The sequence below is a fragment of the Gigantopelta aegis genome, chromosome 7, assembly GCF_016097555.1.
Source record: "Gigantopelta aegis isolate Gae_Host chromosome 7, Gae_host_genome, whole genome shotgun sequence".
Classification (NCBI taxonomy): domain Eukaryota; kingdom Metazoa; phylum Mollusca; class Gastropoda; order Neomphalida; family Peltospiridae; genus Gigantopelta; species Gigantopelta aegis.
The window spans coordinates 15147315-15166589 of record NC_054705.1 but is presented as its reverse complement, the minus strand read 5'-3'; the positions used below and the strand labels follow the sequence as shown (position 1 = coordinate 15166589).

The window sequence follows — 19275 nt, the reverse complement described above, 5'->3', positions numbered from 1 at the left end:
AGTTGTTCCTACATGTGAGGTTTGATGGTCTTGTATGCATCTGTATGCAAGATATAGTCCGGACAAGAAAATGTTAACAGACGGATGGACACCATACCATAATAAGACCCATATATGGGCGTATAAGAACATGGTAAATGGTGGCATGGTGTCTTTCATTTAGTAAACAAACACACAGCACGGCTTCTGAACGGTCGATTTATTCCAACAGAAACAATAGCAATCAATCAATATCTATACATTTGTACAATGTTCAATGTTGATGTTGACCAATGAGAAATGTTCTACGGTAATCATAATACTCAACTGTCAATAATAACACACAAAGATACCAATCTCTGAGAATACTTTGATACCAGTGTTGGTGAAAAGTGATTCCGATGTTGTCCAAAATGTAATAAATACATAAGCATTAATTGTTTGAAGACTTTCATAGCATGAAAGACCACACAAAAGTTCATAATTACATACAAAATACAACCATAACATAAAACCAGTTTCAACAAGATGGTACATTCTCCACAAAAGTTAATTTTCACAATGGCATTTCATGTATCTGTGCCTTTACTTAAATCGCTGATTAAAATTTAACCAATACCTTTCTTTTTTTATAGTCTGAATTTTCTTTTAATAGTTAAAATATAACATGTAAAATGTTAAGATGAACAAATGAAAACTGTATACAAAACTGGTTTTTAAGTGCCTACAGCACACAAACATACACACCATCTTAATGTCTATAATCTAAATGAAACACTTCTCTTGTCTATTGTTTGTAAATAAAACATATACCAATATACCAGTATCAAAGTATTGTAAGAATAGGTGGGTTTTTCCCATTTCAGAGTTTTTATTTTGAAATCTTTGACGAAATTTTAAATGTTCAGATAAGGCCTAATTATACTGAGCAACATTAAACATGGTAGTTAAAACAAAAATAAGAAAATGAAAAGAAAACCAAATAAAGAACTAATCCTGAACCTAGTTGTATATAAAAGAAAGAAAGAAATGTTTTATTTAACAACGCACTCAACATATTTTATTTACAGTTAATTGGCGTCAGACATATGGTTAAGGACCACACAGATTTTGAGAGGAAACCCGCTGTCGCCACTACATGGGCTACTCTTCTGATTAGCAGCAAGGGATCTTTTATTTGTGCTTCCCACAGGCAGGATAGCACAAACCATGGCCTTTGTTGAACCAGTTATGGATCACTGGTCGGTGCAAGTGGTTTACACCTACCCATTGAGCCTTGCGGAGCACTCACTCAGGGTTTGGAGTCGGCATCTGGATTAAAAATCCCATGCCTCGACTGGGATCTAAACCCAGTACCTACCAGCCTGTAGACCAATGACCTACCACAATGCCACCGAGGCCGGTAGTTGTATATAAATGCATGCAACAACAACGTGTCAATGTGTTGTGCTAATTGAAGTGTACCACTAGTGATTACACTTATCTATAATTTTTTTATTTTCGTGGTAAAGTGTTTAAAATTGTCAAATATTGCTGTTATCATTTTGGAATTTTCGTGGTTAAGAATATTAAAAATTTTCAAATATTGCTTTTATCATTTTGGAATTTTCGTGGTTAAGAATACTTAAATTTTTCAAATATTGTTTTAAGATCCCTCCGAAAATTATTTTAATGATGCTCAGTATACAAACACTATAAAATTCCATCACTTTCTATATCTGACATTATTTAATGTACCTAAATATTTCTTTTAATTTACTTTATTGCTACTTAAAAAAGAAAAGAAAAAACCTAAACACAAATACATGATATTAAATAATTCGCACTGTATTCAAAAGGACCGCGGAGATAACTTACTCATATAAGTAACAAACTGTGCCTTGCTAATTTTTTTTACTAATTGAAACTGTCCAGTTACATGATACACTTTAAAAAAAAAAAATTGATTTTTTTTTTTTTTTTTTTTTTTTAAGAGGAAACAAATGCAATATTACAAACATTTGTGTGATTATAAATACACATGATGGAGAAAACCACCACTATCTCACTAGTACGTTCAAGTACATTATTTCAAGTTGAAAACAATGGTTTGTCTTTGACAAATGTTGATCACATGAACAATTACATTTCCATACCACCAAGCTGCTCAAAGTTTTAATATATCAAACATTTCTTTCACTTGTATTTTCTGTTACTGGGAAAGAGGCGACTGAAATTATGTAATCTGTTGAAATGACGAAATGTTCGTGTTATAAATGTAATAAATATAACCAAAAAAAAAAAAATGACGATGATGATGATGATGAAATCTCACTTAAAGATCCTGTATAAATATGCATGTACATATTCATGGCAGATTTGTTTAAATTTGCCAGGACTTTTATTCACGATTCATTTGAATGGACAAAAAGAATGATGATCTAGCACTTAAAAAGGTTTATGCATTCTGACGGTTAGAAAGGAATGAAGTGTTGGAAGTTCTGATACATGAAGAATAATAAAGCATTTACACACAAAAGAACATCGACGGTAAGTGAATTCGTATGATACAAATGTACAAAGCAACACTTGAATATGTTCGTTTCATTACATTAATAGCTAACCTATCCCTATATCAAGTACGTTGCAATATGTTTTCTTAACAGAAAACATGAATTAAAAAAAATTGGATAAAAATGAAATTTTGCGTTTGTACAAGTCAGAAACTTGGTAGAATGATAATTAAATTTTACAAAAAACAAATTGATGACAGAATTTTTTTTCCACACACCTCTTACCAACCAACAAACAAATATTAATATCGAAAGATTATTATTTTTATATATAGCTTCCCAACTCTCAAAACTTTAACAACTGTTTTATAAATAATAAATTAAAATCAAAAATTTTGTCCATATCTGAATCATCGACACTTTAGGTTATATATTTTTTATATTTTAAACATATTTATGTCCGGCCTGTGCACAGAGTGAGCTTTGAGGATCGAAACTGCTCCATGCTCCAAGCAAATTTTTTTAATAAAATTAAGACACCCCTCCCCCTTCACAATAACCCATGTGCACGTGCCTGTTAAGTACAATGATATCTTCGTGAAACAAAGGACGAGCGATTTTGAATTTTTATTTAGTTGTCATGGTAATAATTATTGGAAATTTTAGCATTTTCCTTGCTCTATACAGTTTAACACTAATGTTACCTACAGGTACGCAAAAACTTAATGCGAATGTGGCAAAGAGTTTACGATTAAAATGAGACTTTTCAACAGTTACAATAATGCTCTTGAGGAACAGGGATATCAATGGTACTTTCCAGTGGGACGTAGAAGTGGTAACGCGCCTACTTGATGCGCCGTCGTTTTAGGATCAATCCGTCGGTGGGACCATTGAGCCATTTCTCGTTCTAGCCAGTGCACCACAACTGGTATAGCAAAGGCTGTGGCATGTGCTATCCTGTCTGTGTAATGGTGCATGTACAAAAAAATCCCTTGCTACTGATGAAAAAACGTAGTAGGTTTCCTCTCTTAAGACTATATGTCAGAATTAATAAATCAATCTGCTCTAGGATTATCGTTAAACAAAACCTCCCCCCCCCCCCCCCCCCCCCCCCCCCCCCCCCCCCCCCGATGGTACTATCACGGTTTGCACTATTAACATTATACGGGAGCGGTTTGCACTATTAACATTATACAGGAGCAGTTGGGACATTTAGTTACATCACATTTTCAAAATAATTGTCTCATTTTTATTTATGAAGAAAATGTAAAATTTTGTTGGCATTAAATAATTGTTGAATGGCCCCTAAGAATTGAAGATGGCTTCAATTAAAAGATTTTCTTCAACAAAAAAACAATAACCAACGTCTTTGTGGGTTTTTTAAGTACAGGTTGAATGAATGAATGTTTGACGACACCCCAGCACGAAAGTACAGGTTGAATGCACACAAGCAAATGGCAACAGCAATGGATGACAACATATAAATAAAGCCACTTGGAAGAAGAAAAGAATCTCGTACTTTATATGCCTACTACCATGGAAACACAAAGCAAACAGTGCTTACACCATGAACAAACATCCATCTGAACTGGATGTTAACTGTAAAAATATACACATCGACAATAATACTTTATCAAACTGTAAAAATAAGTTGTCATGTGATGTCCATATAATATATATATATATATAAAAAAACTATTTGTAACATGTAAACCCGTCCACCGCTGCTAGACTAGGTCAATTCAACACATCACAATCAAAGAGCAAAATAGCAGGACTCAGCCAATGTACACTGTGCATTTACATTTTCACTTTTTTTTACAGCTAAAAAACCTGCAAAATCGCAATGGAATTTTCTAGAAAAAAAACAGAAGGAAGAGTTTTCAGTTTGTAATTAAAATAGCATCTTGTAGAACAATAGAAACAGTATTAGCATATTAGACCATTCAAAACATCTCATTTACATAATTGTTGGTATACTGATGGAAAGAAATAAGGGAACACATCAAATTGTAGACCAAATTTAATTCACAACTAGCATAGTAATGTTTGTATTTCATACCAAGTTGTAATGTGGGATTGGATGTCTGTGGTGTTGAATGTGCTGCCTATATGTTCCCAGTCAACTTCAGGACAATATCAATGTACTTAAAACACTTTTAATATACCAGACACTGAGACCGGAAAAATGTAGTCAGTCAATAAGGGAAAGGCAAAGCACCTACAGAGTTAAAACTAAGCTGTCCAGACAATATGAGGGTCAAATTGTCGTAACAGTTTACTTGTTCTACATTCAAAAACACATCCCAGGAAAAGTAACAAGGTTTAAGCTGAACGTAGCTCCTGTTTACATGATCTTGTTTTTAAATTACATATAGTTCTTGTGAAGGGTTTTGGTAATAAAAACCTAAGGCATCAAATGATGGTATATTGAACAAATTACCAGCAGGGCTAAAAAAAACTTTTAACACAAACAGATGATGAAATCTTGTGGATTCATTACGACTTCACATCATTTGACTAAATGTCTGAATTTCAAATGACCAATCAGAATGTTACTTTTTAATTATTATCACTTAGCAAATATTTCCCAACAAATTGTTCATTATTTGAGACCCATACTAAGTGGGAGGTGCCAAGTATGCCCCACCCCAACCCCTCCCCACCATCTTAACAGATGCAAGCTTGAAAAATCACCAATAGCAATCTTAAATGGCTTAGAATTATTATTTAGCTGGCATTAAATTAAAATATTAAAAGAAGAATCTCCCAAAATTGTCGTCTCTATCTTCATGAAGTGAAAAAACATTTTAAAAAAAGTTTCAGTCTTTTGGAAATGGATGGTACACTTAATGAGGTCAAAGTTGAAAAACCTTTATCTCAAAGACTAGTGAAGTTGTCTAACATTTTGGTTCTGATGGTCTTTTTCTTTCTTTTTTCAATTGTTATTTTTTTTTAAAACTACTTCAAATGTACTAAATTTCCTTGAAATTTGGAGGGGGTCTTAAAAGTGATTGAATTGATATGGAATACATACTTCCTCCCCCCCCCCCCCCCCCCCCCCCCCCCCAGCATAATTTTTCCACAATACTTCATTTTCGGGAAACTAGGCAGAGCTTCCTATGACAAAAAATTCCACATAATGGCCTTATATAATCAGTTCTCAATTTATGTCTGTGCTTTATCAAACAAATATGGTTCAAGTTCTGCATTTTCCGACAGAAGTTTATATATGCAGCTACTCTTAAAAAGAAAAAGAAAAAAAAGGGCATGGTTACTGTTACCATGGTTACAATTATGTTCAAATACTACCATCCAGATTTTGGTGCTTCACTAATACCGACATTATCTATGAAAATGTGAAATCGCTCCACTATCATATTTTGAACATTATGTTGTTGTAGTTGCAACAATGTTATGATAAAACGATCAGTTAGCACATGATACAACCCGCACATTAATTCCATGTACTTAACAATGCAAAACATTTCTCAAATAGAATATATACCAACATATATATATATATATATTTACCGACAGTCTAATTATTTAACAGTAGAATGTGGGTGAACTGAAGTCTTGAATTACACTTCACAGAGAAGAGTTCTTACTGTCTTAACTACGGAAACCCGATGTCACATGCGTTATTTTCCTGTGCAGTCTGAGGTTTTCATTCAAACTTCAGGTCCGTTTTGAAAATATTCCAGTCGTGTTTTCTGAACAAAATGAAGAAACATATCTTTTCTTCAGTTCCAATCACCAATATCAATTTCCTGTTATTTTAATAAAATTGTCATACTTGCATCCTGTGGTCAAAAACATAACAGTAAAAAAAACCTTGGTACAAGTCCAACCACATATTATTGGCTTGGAACTACTGGGTGCTTGTTCATTAGATTGGGCCCTACAAATCTGGGCTGGTACAAAAGTAGTCCTATGAACTGTCTGTATGTCCGTCTATTCTGGCTTAGAAACAAGTCTTGATTATTAATCATAACTCTGTTTTGTCTGAAACCTGAATCACTTGATTCACACATTCCAACCAGTCTCAAACCTTAAAAAAAAAACTACAAAAAACTTTTAAAAAATTCGAAAAAAACCCATACATGATTTTGTTGCTGCCCTTATTAATCAGCCGATATCACACACCGAATGAGCTGAACATTCCACACACTCACTGTCCCATCTGCTATTTTCACCACTCTGCCATTTTTCAAAGGATCCAGTGAAGGTTCATTGCAAGTGATCCAGTTAAAAAAGTCCCTGACTGTACATGGCTTTATCCACACTGTAATGCATACAGGCAAAACCTTTGGACCAACACAAATGATGACGCTTCTTCTTCTCGTTGGGACTTGCAAGCAACAAGCCAACATCTAATTAGCTTTTTTTGATCATAGCTGCTCTTATAATCCACGATTATCAGTCTTTCCGACGAACAAACAAGGAGGTGGTGATCCTTGCCGTTACGTTTAGATCCACGAATGTCTCCACAGGACAATACTTCAGATCAACAGGTTGTTAAGAAACCACGATTACATCCTGAACAAGATGGCTCAACTATCTGACAGATCATCACAAAGAATGTCAGCCATCCAAATCCTCGACTCCAGCTGGATGGGTGCAGAGAGCATCAGTTCAATTGCATTGGCCACACAGGCATTAAAATCATCCACACCCACAACAAGTCTTTCAACCTTTCTGATGGATCGGCCGACAAAACACCATCATGTTGAAATATCATCTTTTTTAAGGCATGCACCAATGTTTTCAAAACATTTATAATGTCCTGCGAATTCAGTCTTCATCATGTTTAAATCTAGCTGGACATTCAATAGAGATGGGTTAGGATTTTTTTTTCTAACTTGTGATGCATGACCATCATAAAGGCATTCAATCTTCGTCATCCTTAAATCTTGCTGGTCGTCCACACGCCCGTCTTGGTCTCCCGCCTGGAGACAAGATTGGAGAACTGGTGTCCTCTTTACCAGGACGTTCTGGTGTCTGAGATTTAACTCCCTTTGCTCTTCCTCTTCCACCAGGAGTTGGTGGAGTCGCTGGTGTCTGCTTGGCCACACCTCGGCCTCTGCCTTTCGACTTGGATTCAGCTGGGACTGGACTGGCAGTTTTACTGTCGGTGCCTTTACCCGAAATGCTGCCTTTTCGAGCAGCAGGGCTGGCAAGTTTAACACCACTGCTGTTAGCAGCAGATAACTTCTGGACCTTCGTGGGCACTGAACTGTCTGCTGGTGATGCTGGTCGCTTGACTCCAATGTTAACATTTGCTGTCTGAGCTATCTTTGGCGGCCTGCCTCTCGGTCTTTTGACCGGTTCCTCGTCTGCAGGTAATGTTCTCTTTAATGGATTTTTAGCGTCTTTTGTAATTGTCACTTTCTGTGCCGCAACAGGACTCTTTGCATTCTGAATACCTGGTTTTTCCTTTTTCGAAATGTACAAATGGTCTTTTGATGTTGGCGATTTACCACGAGATCTTGACTGAACATCCACAGGACTGTCTTCAACAGGCTTGTCGTCTGCCTTTGATAATCTCCGAGCCCGTTCTTTCGGTGTCATAAGAGTGGGCAATTCATCAGATTCAACAAGTTTGGTTTTACTTTGTTTAACTGAAGCTTCATCTTTGGATGGTCTCCTGTCTTTAGCTTTTAGAATTAGTTTCGGAGAAGCCTCATCAGATTTTAGCAGTCCCTTCTGTTGCACTTTTGGAGGAGATTCGTCAGGAATGACTACAACATCTTTATGCGGCCGGCCCTTAACTGGACTCCCAGAAAGGGCAGGTGTAGTGACATCCGACTTGTTTCCTGATGCAAGGACCAACTTTGTGGGACTAGTAGGTGAAAGAAGCAGACTTTTCTTTACAGTCACAGCACCTTGTAAGACGGACTTCTCCGACACTTTCTTACCAACCTCCATCCCTACAGTAGCCGCTACTGCATCTTTTATAGGACTCTGCATTTTGCCACCTGCTGGCAGAGACACAGTATCTGCAACAACACTTACGGTGCTACCTTTTAACAATGAAGTCTGCAGTTTTGGGACTTGGCTGGAATGGATGAGAACGGGAGAGCCTCCTTTGGGCAGTTCGTTTAACAATGCTCGGGCAATAGCTGCTTTCTCCTGAGCCTTGGCGAGTGCCTGAGCGACTTTGTCTGGTGCAGCGAATGTGTCGAAGAGGGATGCCCTCGCGGCAGAAGTTGTAGGTGTAGCCGTGTCTTGCCGTTTTGTCGACGACAGTGGTGGCAGTTCGTTCTGTTTCATTGCTTCTGCCCCTTCTACCGAATCGCCGGCCTGCGTCGTCAATGTTTCCGATGCCATTGTGGATGAACTCAGAGTGACAAACGTGTGACTCTCGAGTGGCACACTGTCCAGCATTTCTGCTGCTGTGGTGGTTTCACTCTTCTTGACTGGACTACACACTAAAACACTGGTGGAGTTTGCCAACATCAGTTCGGCAGCCTGGGCTAAGACAGACTGATCTTCCATTTGCTTTGAAGCAGCTGCTACCACTTCAGAAGACTGCAAGATGCTTTCCCCGACACCACTCTGAACGGTCTGATCTGGCGAAAGCACACCCGCTGCCATTTCATCCTGGGACATGGACACAATCGTTTCAGCGCTGCCCGTTTCCATGGAAACACTTGTTAAAGAACCGTCTGCAACCGATGGCACCGACTGCAAGGCGTCGAGGTTAGGCATGTCATGAATGATGTTTTCAGCGGATACGGGCACTTCCGCTTGAATGTTTGTCAATTCTGATGTCGCGGAAACTGGAACCTGAATTGTGCTGCCCAACGAGGTGAGGCTGAACGTGGGAAGTGTGGGTGTGGTCACTGTTGACGATGAGAGGGGTGATGATTTCACGATCTGTCTGTGTTTCTGAATTATCTGAACGATGCGGCCATCAGGAAGGATGTGCAATGGCGATGTGGTTGGCGCTGCCGAGGCGACAGCAGTTTCAGTTTTACCGGGCGACACCAGTCCTTGAACAGTAGACGATCCTTTTCCTTGAAGACGGACAACCATTGAGGAATCGCCTCCCGTTGATTTTCCCAACAGAGACGAGGACAGCAAACTTTCAGAGCTCAGGGTAACTGGAGTGTCACCACGTCCGATACTCTGTATCACATATTTCTTCTCGGGAGACGTAGAACTCCTATGTGTCGACATCGGAGTCGAAAGAATGATATTGCCATCAGCGTTCTTCGTAACGTGAATCTGTCTCGTTGTGGTACCAGAAGTAACCGGAAATGAAGACTTGCCGACTATTTGGCTCACGTCATCAACATATGCCGAGCCTTGAGCTTTTCCTGCCATACCAGGTCGATCCACAGATATGATTCTTCTACCATCGGACAAATCAGACATTATGATGGGTTCGGCACTGGTGTAGCTGCTTCCCCTGCCTCGGCCTCTACCCCTCCCCCGTCCTCTGCCCCTGCCTCTACCAGACACCTGTTGTCCGGCTACAATGTTCATCATCGGCTTTGGTGGCAGCGTGATTTTCATGGCTGGTGATCCTGATATGGATTGTTTACCATCGTCCAAACCGGTCTGCATGGCCGAAGTGGACGTGGTGGCTGTTGCAGTAGCCACCTTCGTTCGGTAGCTGTCGAATGTCTGGACTTTTATTTTCGTCTTGTTGGACGAGGATTTCAGGAAGGGTTTGATGGCTTCCAGGTACGACATTCCCGGCTTCACGGAGACGGCCCTCTTGTAGCCGTCCATCTCGGCCGTCTGGATGTAAATCATTTCCGTGCGCTCGGGAGTCTGCTCCAGCAGGTTGCTGGTTCTCTTCGTCAAGTCGGGGTTCCGTGGTATGTTCACATTGATCGTATCAGGCTCAACCGTCTTGTTGACGTTCTGCAGAATGGACTTGTGACTGATGTTCTTGGGTGTTCCTCCCGACAGATTAGAAATCAGAGACATCGAAGCGGTGGACACTGTTGCCATTGTCGAGGATGGTATCTGCTGAAACGACTGTGTTGGGAGAGTGCTTGTTCCAAGGGAAGCAACATCCTCGACCGAAGACCCCACTGCCGTCTGCTCCATGGCCTGTTCGAGGGGTATGCCCAAGCTTGCCATCTGTTCTACAGCTTGTTCGGCTGGAACTTCCGAAGTTGGAGCTTGCTCAATGGGAACCTCTGATGTCAGAGCTTGTTCAATGGGTACATCCGACAATTCTGTAGTCGCAGCAATAGCTGTTTGTTTAACTGCTGGAGAGTTTTCAGACAGGATTGTCGTGCTCAGCTTCTGGGTGATGGCCTTAAGAAAATACTGAGCCTTTTCTGCCGACGGAGGCCCAACAGCTTCAGCCCGAGGAGCCTCTTGCATATTGGAAAACGCTGACGTCTCCGACTGCTGGACCGCATCAAAGCCGATCGGTTCCAAACCAGAATAGATGGGGATCTCGCCCTCTTCTGTTGCTACCGCTGCCATCTCTTCAACAGCACCGGGCGTCATTTCTACACTACCGTCGGCTATTCCAAATCCAGTTGACACAGGCAACGTATCCATGGGTACGTTATTATCGCCGCCGATGATGTCGCCTGGTTGGGCGTTTGGATCGCTGAGTACGGAAAAGCCTTCTGCTCCTCCCGTGACCAGCTGCTGTGCGAGACTGTCCAGAGATTCCTGGGTGATACACTGTGCAGTTTGTGGAGGATTCAACAGAGAGGTCCCCGGCAAGATCTGCCTCATGCCCGACAGACCACCATCCTGAACCCCAGTTGTCTCCTTTACGTTCTGACTCAGCTGTAGCAGACTGGTTGCAGTGGCAGTGGCTTTACTTCCACGGCCCACAGATTTCGAGAAAGTCTGAACATTGCCAGTACTGCTTGGAGGAGTTTTCAGCATGGATAATTTACCATCGGCCATTTTCACAGTGATGTACGTCAACGGATTGGCGGCAAGGGATGATGAGTGGCTCGCGTTAGTAGTATTTGAGTCCATTTTCAACAGAGACGTACCTTGACTATAGGTATAGTTCCCCATACCTCGGCTGGTTACAACTTTCTTTGCCTGTCCCGTATCCGCGGTTTTCTTGACGATGCTTATGACAATCTTAGAGTTGGGATCATTGCTCTGAGGTATTATCTTGTTCTTAATCAGATGCTGCAGGAGTTCGGCACTGATTACACTGTCGCCATTCTTGTTCGTCGTGGCCACATTCGATATGTTCACCTGCCGCCCGACAGTCCGGTTCTGAGAATCTAATTTTCGGACAATAATCTGCGCCCCGGTGCCAGCAGGAGTCACACCGGGCTGGATGTTGCCGTCATTCAGTATCTGCTGGTCTGTTTCAAACGCACTAGACACCAGACCAGAAACAGCTGCTTCCGTCTCCACATCGGCGCGATTCGTTACAACTCCCGCTAGAGATCCTTTCTGACCCATCGATTTGCCCATGTTGACGACGTACATCTTCGACTTGCTGCCCATGACAGGAGGCTTCTGCTGAATCTTTCCCCGACCACGCCCCCTTCCTCTACCGCGACCGGCTGACACTTCCTGCGGTAGCACAATGTTCTGATTGGCTTGAAGAATGTTCCTCATGTTTTCCGTATTGTACGTGTTCGTCCCCACAGCCCCAGAACCAGGTTTCATGATAAACACTTTCACCTTGCGCGACGGTTGCTGACTGGAATCGTTCGACCCAGCGGTGGTTCCAATTGTCTTCATCTGTATTGCTTGACTCGGAGAAGAGATCTGGATGAGGGATCCCGATGTTTCCATGCCGGAACTGGCGGTGATCGGGTTCAAACCTGGCAGGAGCTGCTCCATCGACGGAAGGCTCGTCTTTGCCACGGTCAAATTTGCCGTTACGTTAGTGGCGACGTTTGTGGTCACCAAATGCGAACCGAGGCTCACTTCTACTTTCCTCTTCGGTCCCCGTTTCAGTATGGCCACGTTTGGGGTGGTGATGACGGTTCCAATGGCAGGCAAGGAGCACAGAGGCATTCCCGGCACTGGGATGAGAGGAACGGGCATGAAGTCCGACGTCAGGAGCTCAGACAGCACAGTGTTCTGGCGGGGTCGAGACGATGCTGGCATCAGGTCCTTCTCCCACATAACAATGTGGATCTGGTCGGGTGGAATACAAGGAGTCATGTCTTTGAACTGGCACAAGGTCGACTTGAGGTCGTCGTACTCTAGCCATTGGTGTTCTGAAAGAGAGAAGAAAGAATGAGTAAAAAATGTGATAATTTGGAACAAATACAAATTATTTTGTACTTATAAAATCTGTAAATTTATTTTTTGTTTTTTGTTTGTTTTATAAACCTCTTCTTTTTAAAAAAGGGGTGTGATGTAGCCCAGTGGTAAAGCACTTGCTTGAAGCGCGGTCGGTCTAGGATCAATCCCCATCGGTGGGCCCATTGGTTATTTCTCGTCCCAGCTAGTGCACCTCAACTGAAAGGCCATGGTATGCAGAGATGCCAACCCTAGTTAGAATGTCATAGGAATCCAGGCCTTCAAAAATAGGAATCCCACCCCCCAAAAATAGTAATGTTATCTGTGATGGCTCAGGAGCGTGTTTTTCGACATTTTGGTAAAGTCAAGTTCAAGGCTGTACCCAATCAGCAAACATTGGGGCTGTTTGGAAGACCGATTGCTAGATGGGTTTATTCTATATCGCCACGCTTGCTATTTGGAATCCATAACAGGCCTTATGGGGGAGGAGGAGGGGGTGAGTTCCCATTCATAAGTCAATAAATAATGCTGTTAATTGTTGTAATATCTTGGTAACATGGATTATTTTTTATAACTTAGGTGGTTTTAGTGAAAACAATTATTTTAAAATGTTAATAGGTACGTTAACTTTATTCTAAACTGATGAAAATTATTTGCCATATTTTTCTAAACAAACCATAAAGCATGCCCAATGGCAGAGAGGTCCAATGGCCCAATGGCATCTGTTGTGTAAATTGACAAATTGATTAAACATGATCTCAGTATGAAAAATGGACATTGAAAAGTTAATTATTTTAATTAAGTTTTTTTGTTTTATCAACAGTTAAAATTGGGCAAGTGAATTTTTCACCATGGCCAGTGGATTTTCAAATCCACTGGCCCTATGGCAAGTGAATTTTAAAAATATTCTAGAACCCCTGGGTCCATAAGTTTAGAGAACAAGGAAGGAAACCAATCTACAATTGTTGACGGTGAAGAGGGAAAACGTTTGTGCCTTCCAAAATACGACCCGACACCAAATACGTCAAATTATAATTTTATTTCTAAAAATTGGAATTTCAAACAAGACAATTGCAATAGCATAATCTATGCTTTAAATTTGTCATGATTCTGTCAAATTCGTAATGGTTGGCATCTCTGGGTATGAGTTATCCTGTCTGTGGGATTGTGCATATAAAAGACCCCTCGCTACTAATGAAAAATTGTAGCGGGTTTCCTCTCTATCACTGTCAATATCACCATGTGTTTCACATTCAATAGCCGATGATGAATAAATCAATGTGCTTTAGGTGGTGTCGTTAAACAAAAAAAACCTTTTTCTTTCTAGAAAAAAATTCTCATATCTTATTTTTATTTCTAAAAGACCATTTACTTTAGTACACCCAATATATCTTTTCAAAGATCTACTTTTACAGACATATTACATTACCTTAAAGGCATACTGTCACGGATTCAAGGACCTTATTTCTCTAAAAATGGATAATAAATAAAAATTACATTAATTGTTGGAAACCAAATCTAGCTACCGCATCACATCAACTGAACCACGATGGAGTGAAATCCATGCCAACCCTCTCGGCAATTTTAGTTTTTGAATTATGGACCATTGCCATAATTCAATTATTTTTACAAAATATCATTAATAAAATGGAGTATGGTGGTTATGAAAATGTTTGAATAAAGTACATTTACATGGCTGTTAACAAAAGTAAAATGTTGTGACTGAAATTTCAAGGTACAGGGCATTCAAAATGGTAATGTTTTATATGACAATTGTAGTCCACTTTAAACATGTATTTCTCCCATTCCACACCCTGTTATTTTTTTTATTGGACAAAAACATTAATTTGATGGGTCCTGCAGTGAACCTATATTAATGGAAATTGCAGTGGCGTAGGCAGGATTTTGTATTTGGGCGGCGGCGGGCACTAGCGAAAAGGTAAAAATTTCCAGGGATTGGGGGGGGGGCATGGCCCCCTGCCCCCCACACACCCCAGGCTACGCCACTGGGAAATAGTCCTATTAGGCTGACATTTGCTAGGGTGTTCTTTCATAAGCTACGGCCCTAGTATGGGCATTTTTTTAAAGTTTGCATTATTACCCGATATTATTTATTTAGGCTTGACCGCTAGCTGATGGACGGCAAATCAAATATTCAAATACATTTACATCAGGTGGCCCTTGTGTTATTGCAAATTCATTATGGGAGGGGGAGGGGGAGGGAATCGTTAAAAATTGAGGTAAAAGCCAATGTCTGATACTGCATTACGCTAATGTTGAATAGTCCTTTGTTGATCTGTGTGTCATTTAACAATACGTGACGCAAAATCTTGCAGTTTAAATACCCCTCTCCCCTTGTAACGTTTTGTGACCGTGTCATATTTTACTTTGGGGTCTTTAGTAATACATATATGTTAAAATAAAATGGCAATGACTGGTTGCATTTTACTTTATGAATTAACATTACGTTGCACAATAACCACCACCACAAGCCCACCCCCCAATTATGTTTTGTCACATCCCATAATTCCCACTCTCCTTGGTGCACGTTGCGTAGTTCTCGAATGACCCCATTATTCAATCGTAAATAATAAAGAAGTAACATACCGCTGGTCGGGAAATGTTACATTTTACCGGATCAACTTTAATTAAGTTTCAATATCTATAATACGCAATCTAATATCTCCCAGCAGAACTATTACATTGTAACAGTGTTCAAACTCGCACGTGCTGTTCGTCACATGGTGTGACATCGGGTACGGCCATTACTTCAAGGCGAGTGAGTAGCACATTTAAATTAAAGGTGGGGTTTTTTTCACTTATTTTACAACTACTGTAGTAACGTTTTTTGTTTGTTTTTAATTACAAAAACCATACCAAAAATGATTTTAAATAATAATCATAATAATAATAATAATAAAATATTTGGAAAAAAAAGTACGAAACATATGTACACACCTTTTTACAAAATAAGATTGTCTGCTTAAAATAGCACAGCAAATGATAGTGCAGGGTGCACAATAAGTCAATACTTTACTTTCTACGTCCGTTCGGACTACGTAAATAGCGGATTGGACGTGTTGCCATAGATCCCAAATATGTGTTAACGCAAATGGATAAATTAAAATAAAAAGTTGTATTCTTCTACCAAAACTGTATTATATCAGACAATGTAGGCATTATTACTAAAAACTACGAAACAACAGACTGTATCAAAACAGGATAAAACTAATTTGCATATCCAGGTCAGACTTGTTCGTCACGTGTTCGTAATCGAAAAATATACAATTAGCTAAATTAAAAAAAATAATTATGAGTTCAAGTATCCGCGATAAAAGCAACTTTGGGAATCTTTATTGGGAAACTGTTGGGTCGTAATTGGGAAAAGGTTTGATATTGGATTTGGAATTTACGTCAGGGGAATAGGGCCGTTCATCGGCCCCAAAATGTATGGTAGATTATACCCATCCGATAGGTACCTAAAGGGGGGTCAGTGGGGCAAAGAAAACGGCCTAAGTGATCGGGTTGACATTACGGAAACCGAAAACGGCCGAAGTGATTCTCATTTCAAAAAAATAAAAAAAATATAAAAAAAATAAAAAAAAATAATAATTTCCACAATTTCTCTGACGACGGAAATCCGTCTCACGACGGACAGTTAACAGCCATGCATTTAGGGACAAATCGAATTATTTTTGTTCAGGTAATACTTTGTTAGGTCATTAAATAGGCCAGTGGTCTGTGACAATATACCTTTAAGACTAGCCAGTATACATCCCATACTAGTATCTAATACAAAATCTGAGGAACACCTTTTTTTCATACTACAGAATATACTACACATTATTTATTTCTAAGCCAAATGATTTGTTAATTCCAAACCAAATTGAAATTATTTACAAAAGATATTTTTATCGAATGACAAGTTGGCTCTGTACCCTCTGAGAGAAACCCTGCTTAGGATCCATCCAGCTTTCTGTCAAAGAGTACAAAGGGTAAAATTATGTACCCTAAAGTCTTGGAAATTATAGGTTATATTTCTTAAATTTTTATATACATGATAGTAAGAAAATTGCAATTTAATATCATCTCGCTCTCTCTCGTGTTCCCTCCATCCCTCTTTCTATGCAAAAAATGTGCAATCAATCTAAACATATTTACTCAAACAATAATTTTTATATATTGTATGTATTTAATATTATTTATGTTCAACATTATTTGTAAGATAGTAATTCAGGGCCCCATCCCCGATATTATCGGCATTTCTGGTGGGAAACAAAAACCTTTTTTTTATTTTGTATTTTGTTTAAGATATCAAACCAATAACCACCTAGTAGAGCCACTTCTGGTCCGTTTTGTTTTTATTACATACGTACCAAGCCCATTGCGGATGTAGGTGACGAAGTGGTCGGGGTTGTTCTTGTACTGCACGACCCCGGTGACCGTGTATTGACCGTCAAACTCAAACTCCAGCTCTTTGAAGTTATTGTGAGGTATTCCCTGGGTGAAATGCAGCAGCAGGATATCGGGTAGGCTGAAAACATACAAAGGAAGATTGCACATAGAAATTACAACCATTAAAACATACATTAAAACACACTGTGTTAGCTAAATCATCTTGTCGAGGAATGACAAAACTGGCTACGTCCAAAGTTTTTCTTTTCTCAATAATTAATAAAACAAAATAATATTTGGAATAATTACATGGAAGTCACATAAAATTAACTACATCAAAGAAAGAAAGATATGTGAAATAGAAGGAAATGTTTTATTTAACGATGCACTCAACACATTGTATTTACGGTTATATAACGTCTGACATAAGGTTAAAGACCACACAGATATTGAGGGAGGAAACGTGAAATAGAGGACAATTTTTATTTTCGCTTAGTGGACATAAACAGTGGTCATTACTGGTCAGCAAAACAACTGAGCCTGTATTACTGTATTTAACAATAAACAACAGGGCTCGAATTTAACTGGGACCGGCACAGAGCTTGACTTTTAACAATGACACCAACAGCAACTGTCACAGATGAGATATAAATTGTTCTAACGGAAGGAAGGAAAACTTTGATTTAATGACGCACTCAACACATTTTATTCACGGTTATACGGTGTCAGACCTATGGTTACGGGCCACACAGATAGTGAGAGAGGAAACCCGCTGTCGCCACTTCATGGACTACTCTTTTCGTTTAGCAAAAAGGGATCTTTTATATGCACCATCCCACAGACAGGGTAGTACATACCACAGCCTTTGATATACCAGTTGTCGTGCAATGGCTGGAATGAGAAATAGCCCAATGGGCCCACCGACGGGGATCGATCCCAGGCCGGCCGCATGGAGAGGCTTCATTGATAGCAGGGGCAGGACCATAGCTCAGTGGTACAGCGCTCGCCTGATGTGCGATTGATCTAGGATCAATTCCCGTCGGTGGGACTATTGGGCTATTTCTCGTTCCAGCCAGTGCACCATGACTGGTGTAACAAAGGCCGTGGTATGTACTATCCTGTTTATGGGTAGGTGCATATAAAAGATCCCTTGCTGCTAATCGAAAAGAGTAGCCTATGAAGTGGCGACAGCGGGTTTCCTCTCTCAATATCTGTGTGGTCCTCAACCATAGAACCGTAAATAAAATGTGTTGAGTGCATCATTAAATAAAAATGTTCTTCCTTCCTTCATTGATAGGTTTCTTTGCAACTGGATGCAAATTATTGTTGTCGGTTGAAGAGATAATTTTGGGGGTTTAATTTTGTGTTTATTTATTACAAAAGTTAATTGTTTAACATTGCTGTTGGCAGGCTCAAAATTTCCATAGGTGGGTATTTTTCCTATGACAAAAGACTTTCAAACACGTCTGCAGAACACAAGAAACAAAAAAAGTACACAAATTACAAATGATCTTAGTGGAATGAATGAATGTTTAACGACACCCCATCACACAAACTATATATCGGTTATTGGGCTTCGTAAAAGAAACCTGCTGTTTTTCCGTTACCAACAAGTGGTCTTTAAAGGGACATTCCTGAGTTTGATGCAATGTTTAAGACGTTATTGACTGGCAGAGCATTTTTAACGATTGTAATTACATATCAAATATATTTTCCTGCATAAAATATTAGTGGCTGTATATTAAACATGTTTCTGATCATTCTAATATTTGTACTAGGTTAACTTTCATTTTAGTTCCTAAAATATATTGTTTTCGTACATACGAAATTATTTGAAGACAAAATCCAGTTTGGGCTTCTTACAAATATTAAGACGACTAGAAACTCATTGAATATATAGACCCCGATATTCTAAACAAAAGCATATATTTAATATGTAAGTTTAATCGTAGAAATATTTTATGGGTCAGAAACATCTTACAATGCAGCAAACTCAGGAATGTCCCTTTAATGCTTTCCAAGCAGGGCTCAAACTTAATTTTTTTTCACCTATCACATTAAAAAAAAAAAAATTGCTCTGGTGAAATGACCCACGGATGGCAATTTTGAACATGCCTTCAGCAATTTATGAAAAAGTGATGTTTGCAGCAAATAAATACAACTGAAACGTTATTTTGTTGCAAGTAAACATACTTCAAAAGGT

At 39.5% G+C, this 19275-nt stretch overlaps 1 protein-coding gene across 1 annotated transcript in view; it reads right to left on the bottom strand.

The window, feature by feature from the left end:
• Nucleotides 1-4481: 4481 nt before the first annotated feature.
• Nucleotides 4482-19275, bottom strand: part of LOC121377745 — a 31996-nt gene continuing 17202 nt past the window's right edge. The window contains exons 4-5 of the mRNA XM_041505830.1: nucleotides 17054-17211; nucleotides 4482-12652 (exon numbers count right to left, since the gene is read on the bottom strand). Coding sequence (XP_041361764.1) covers nucleotides 7365-12652; nucleotides 17054-17211 — 5446 coding nt within the window. The 3' untranslated portion in view covers nucleotides 4482-7364. The remainder of the gene's footprint in view (nucleotides 12653-17053; nucleotides 17212-19275) is intronic.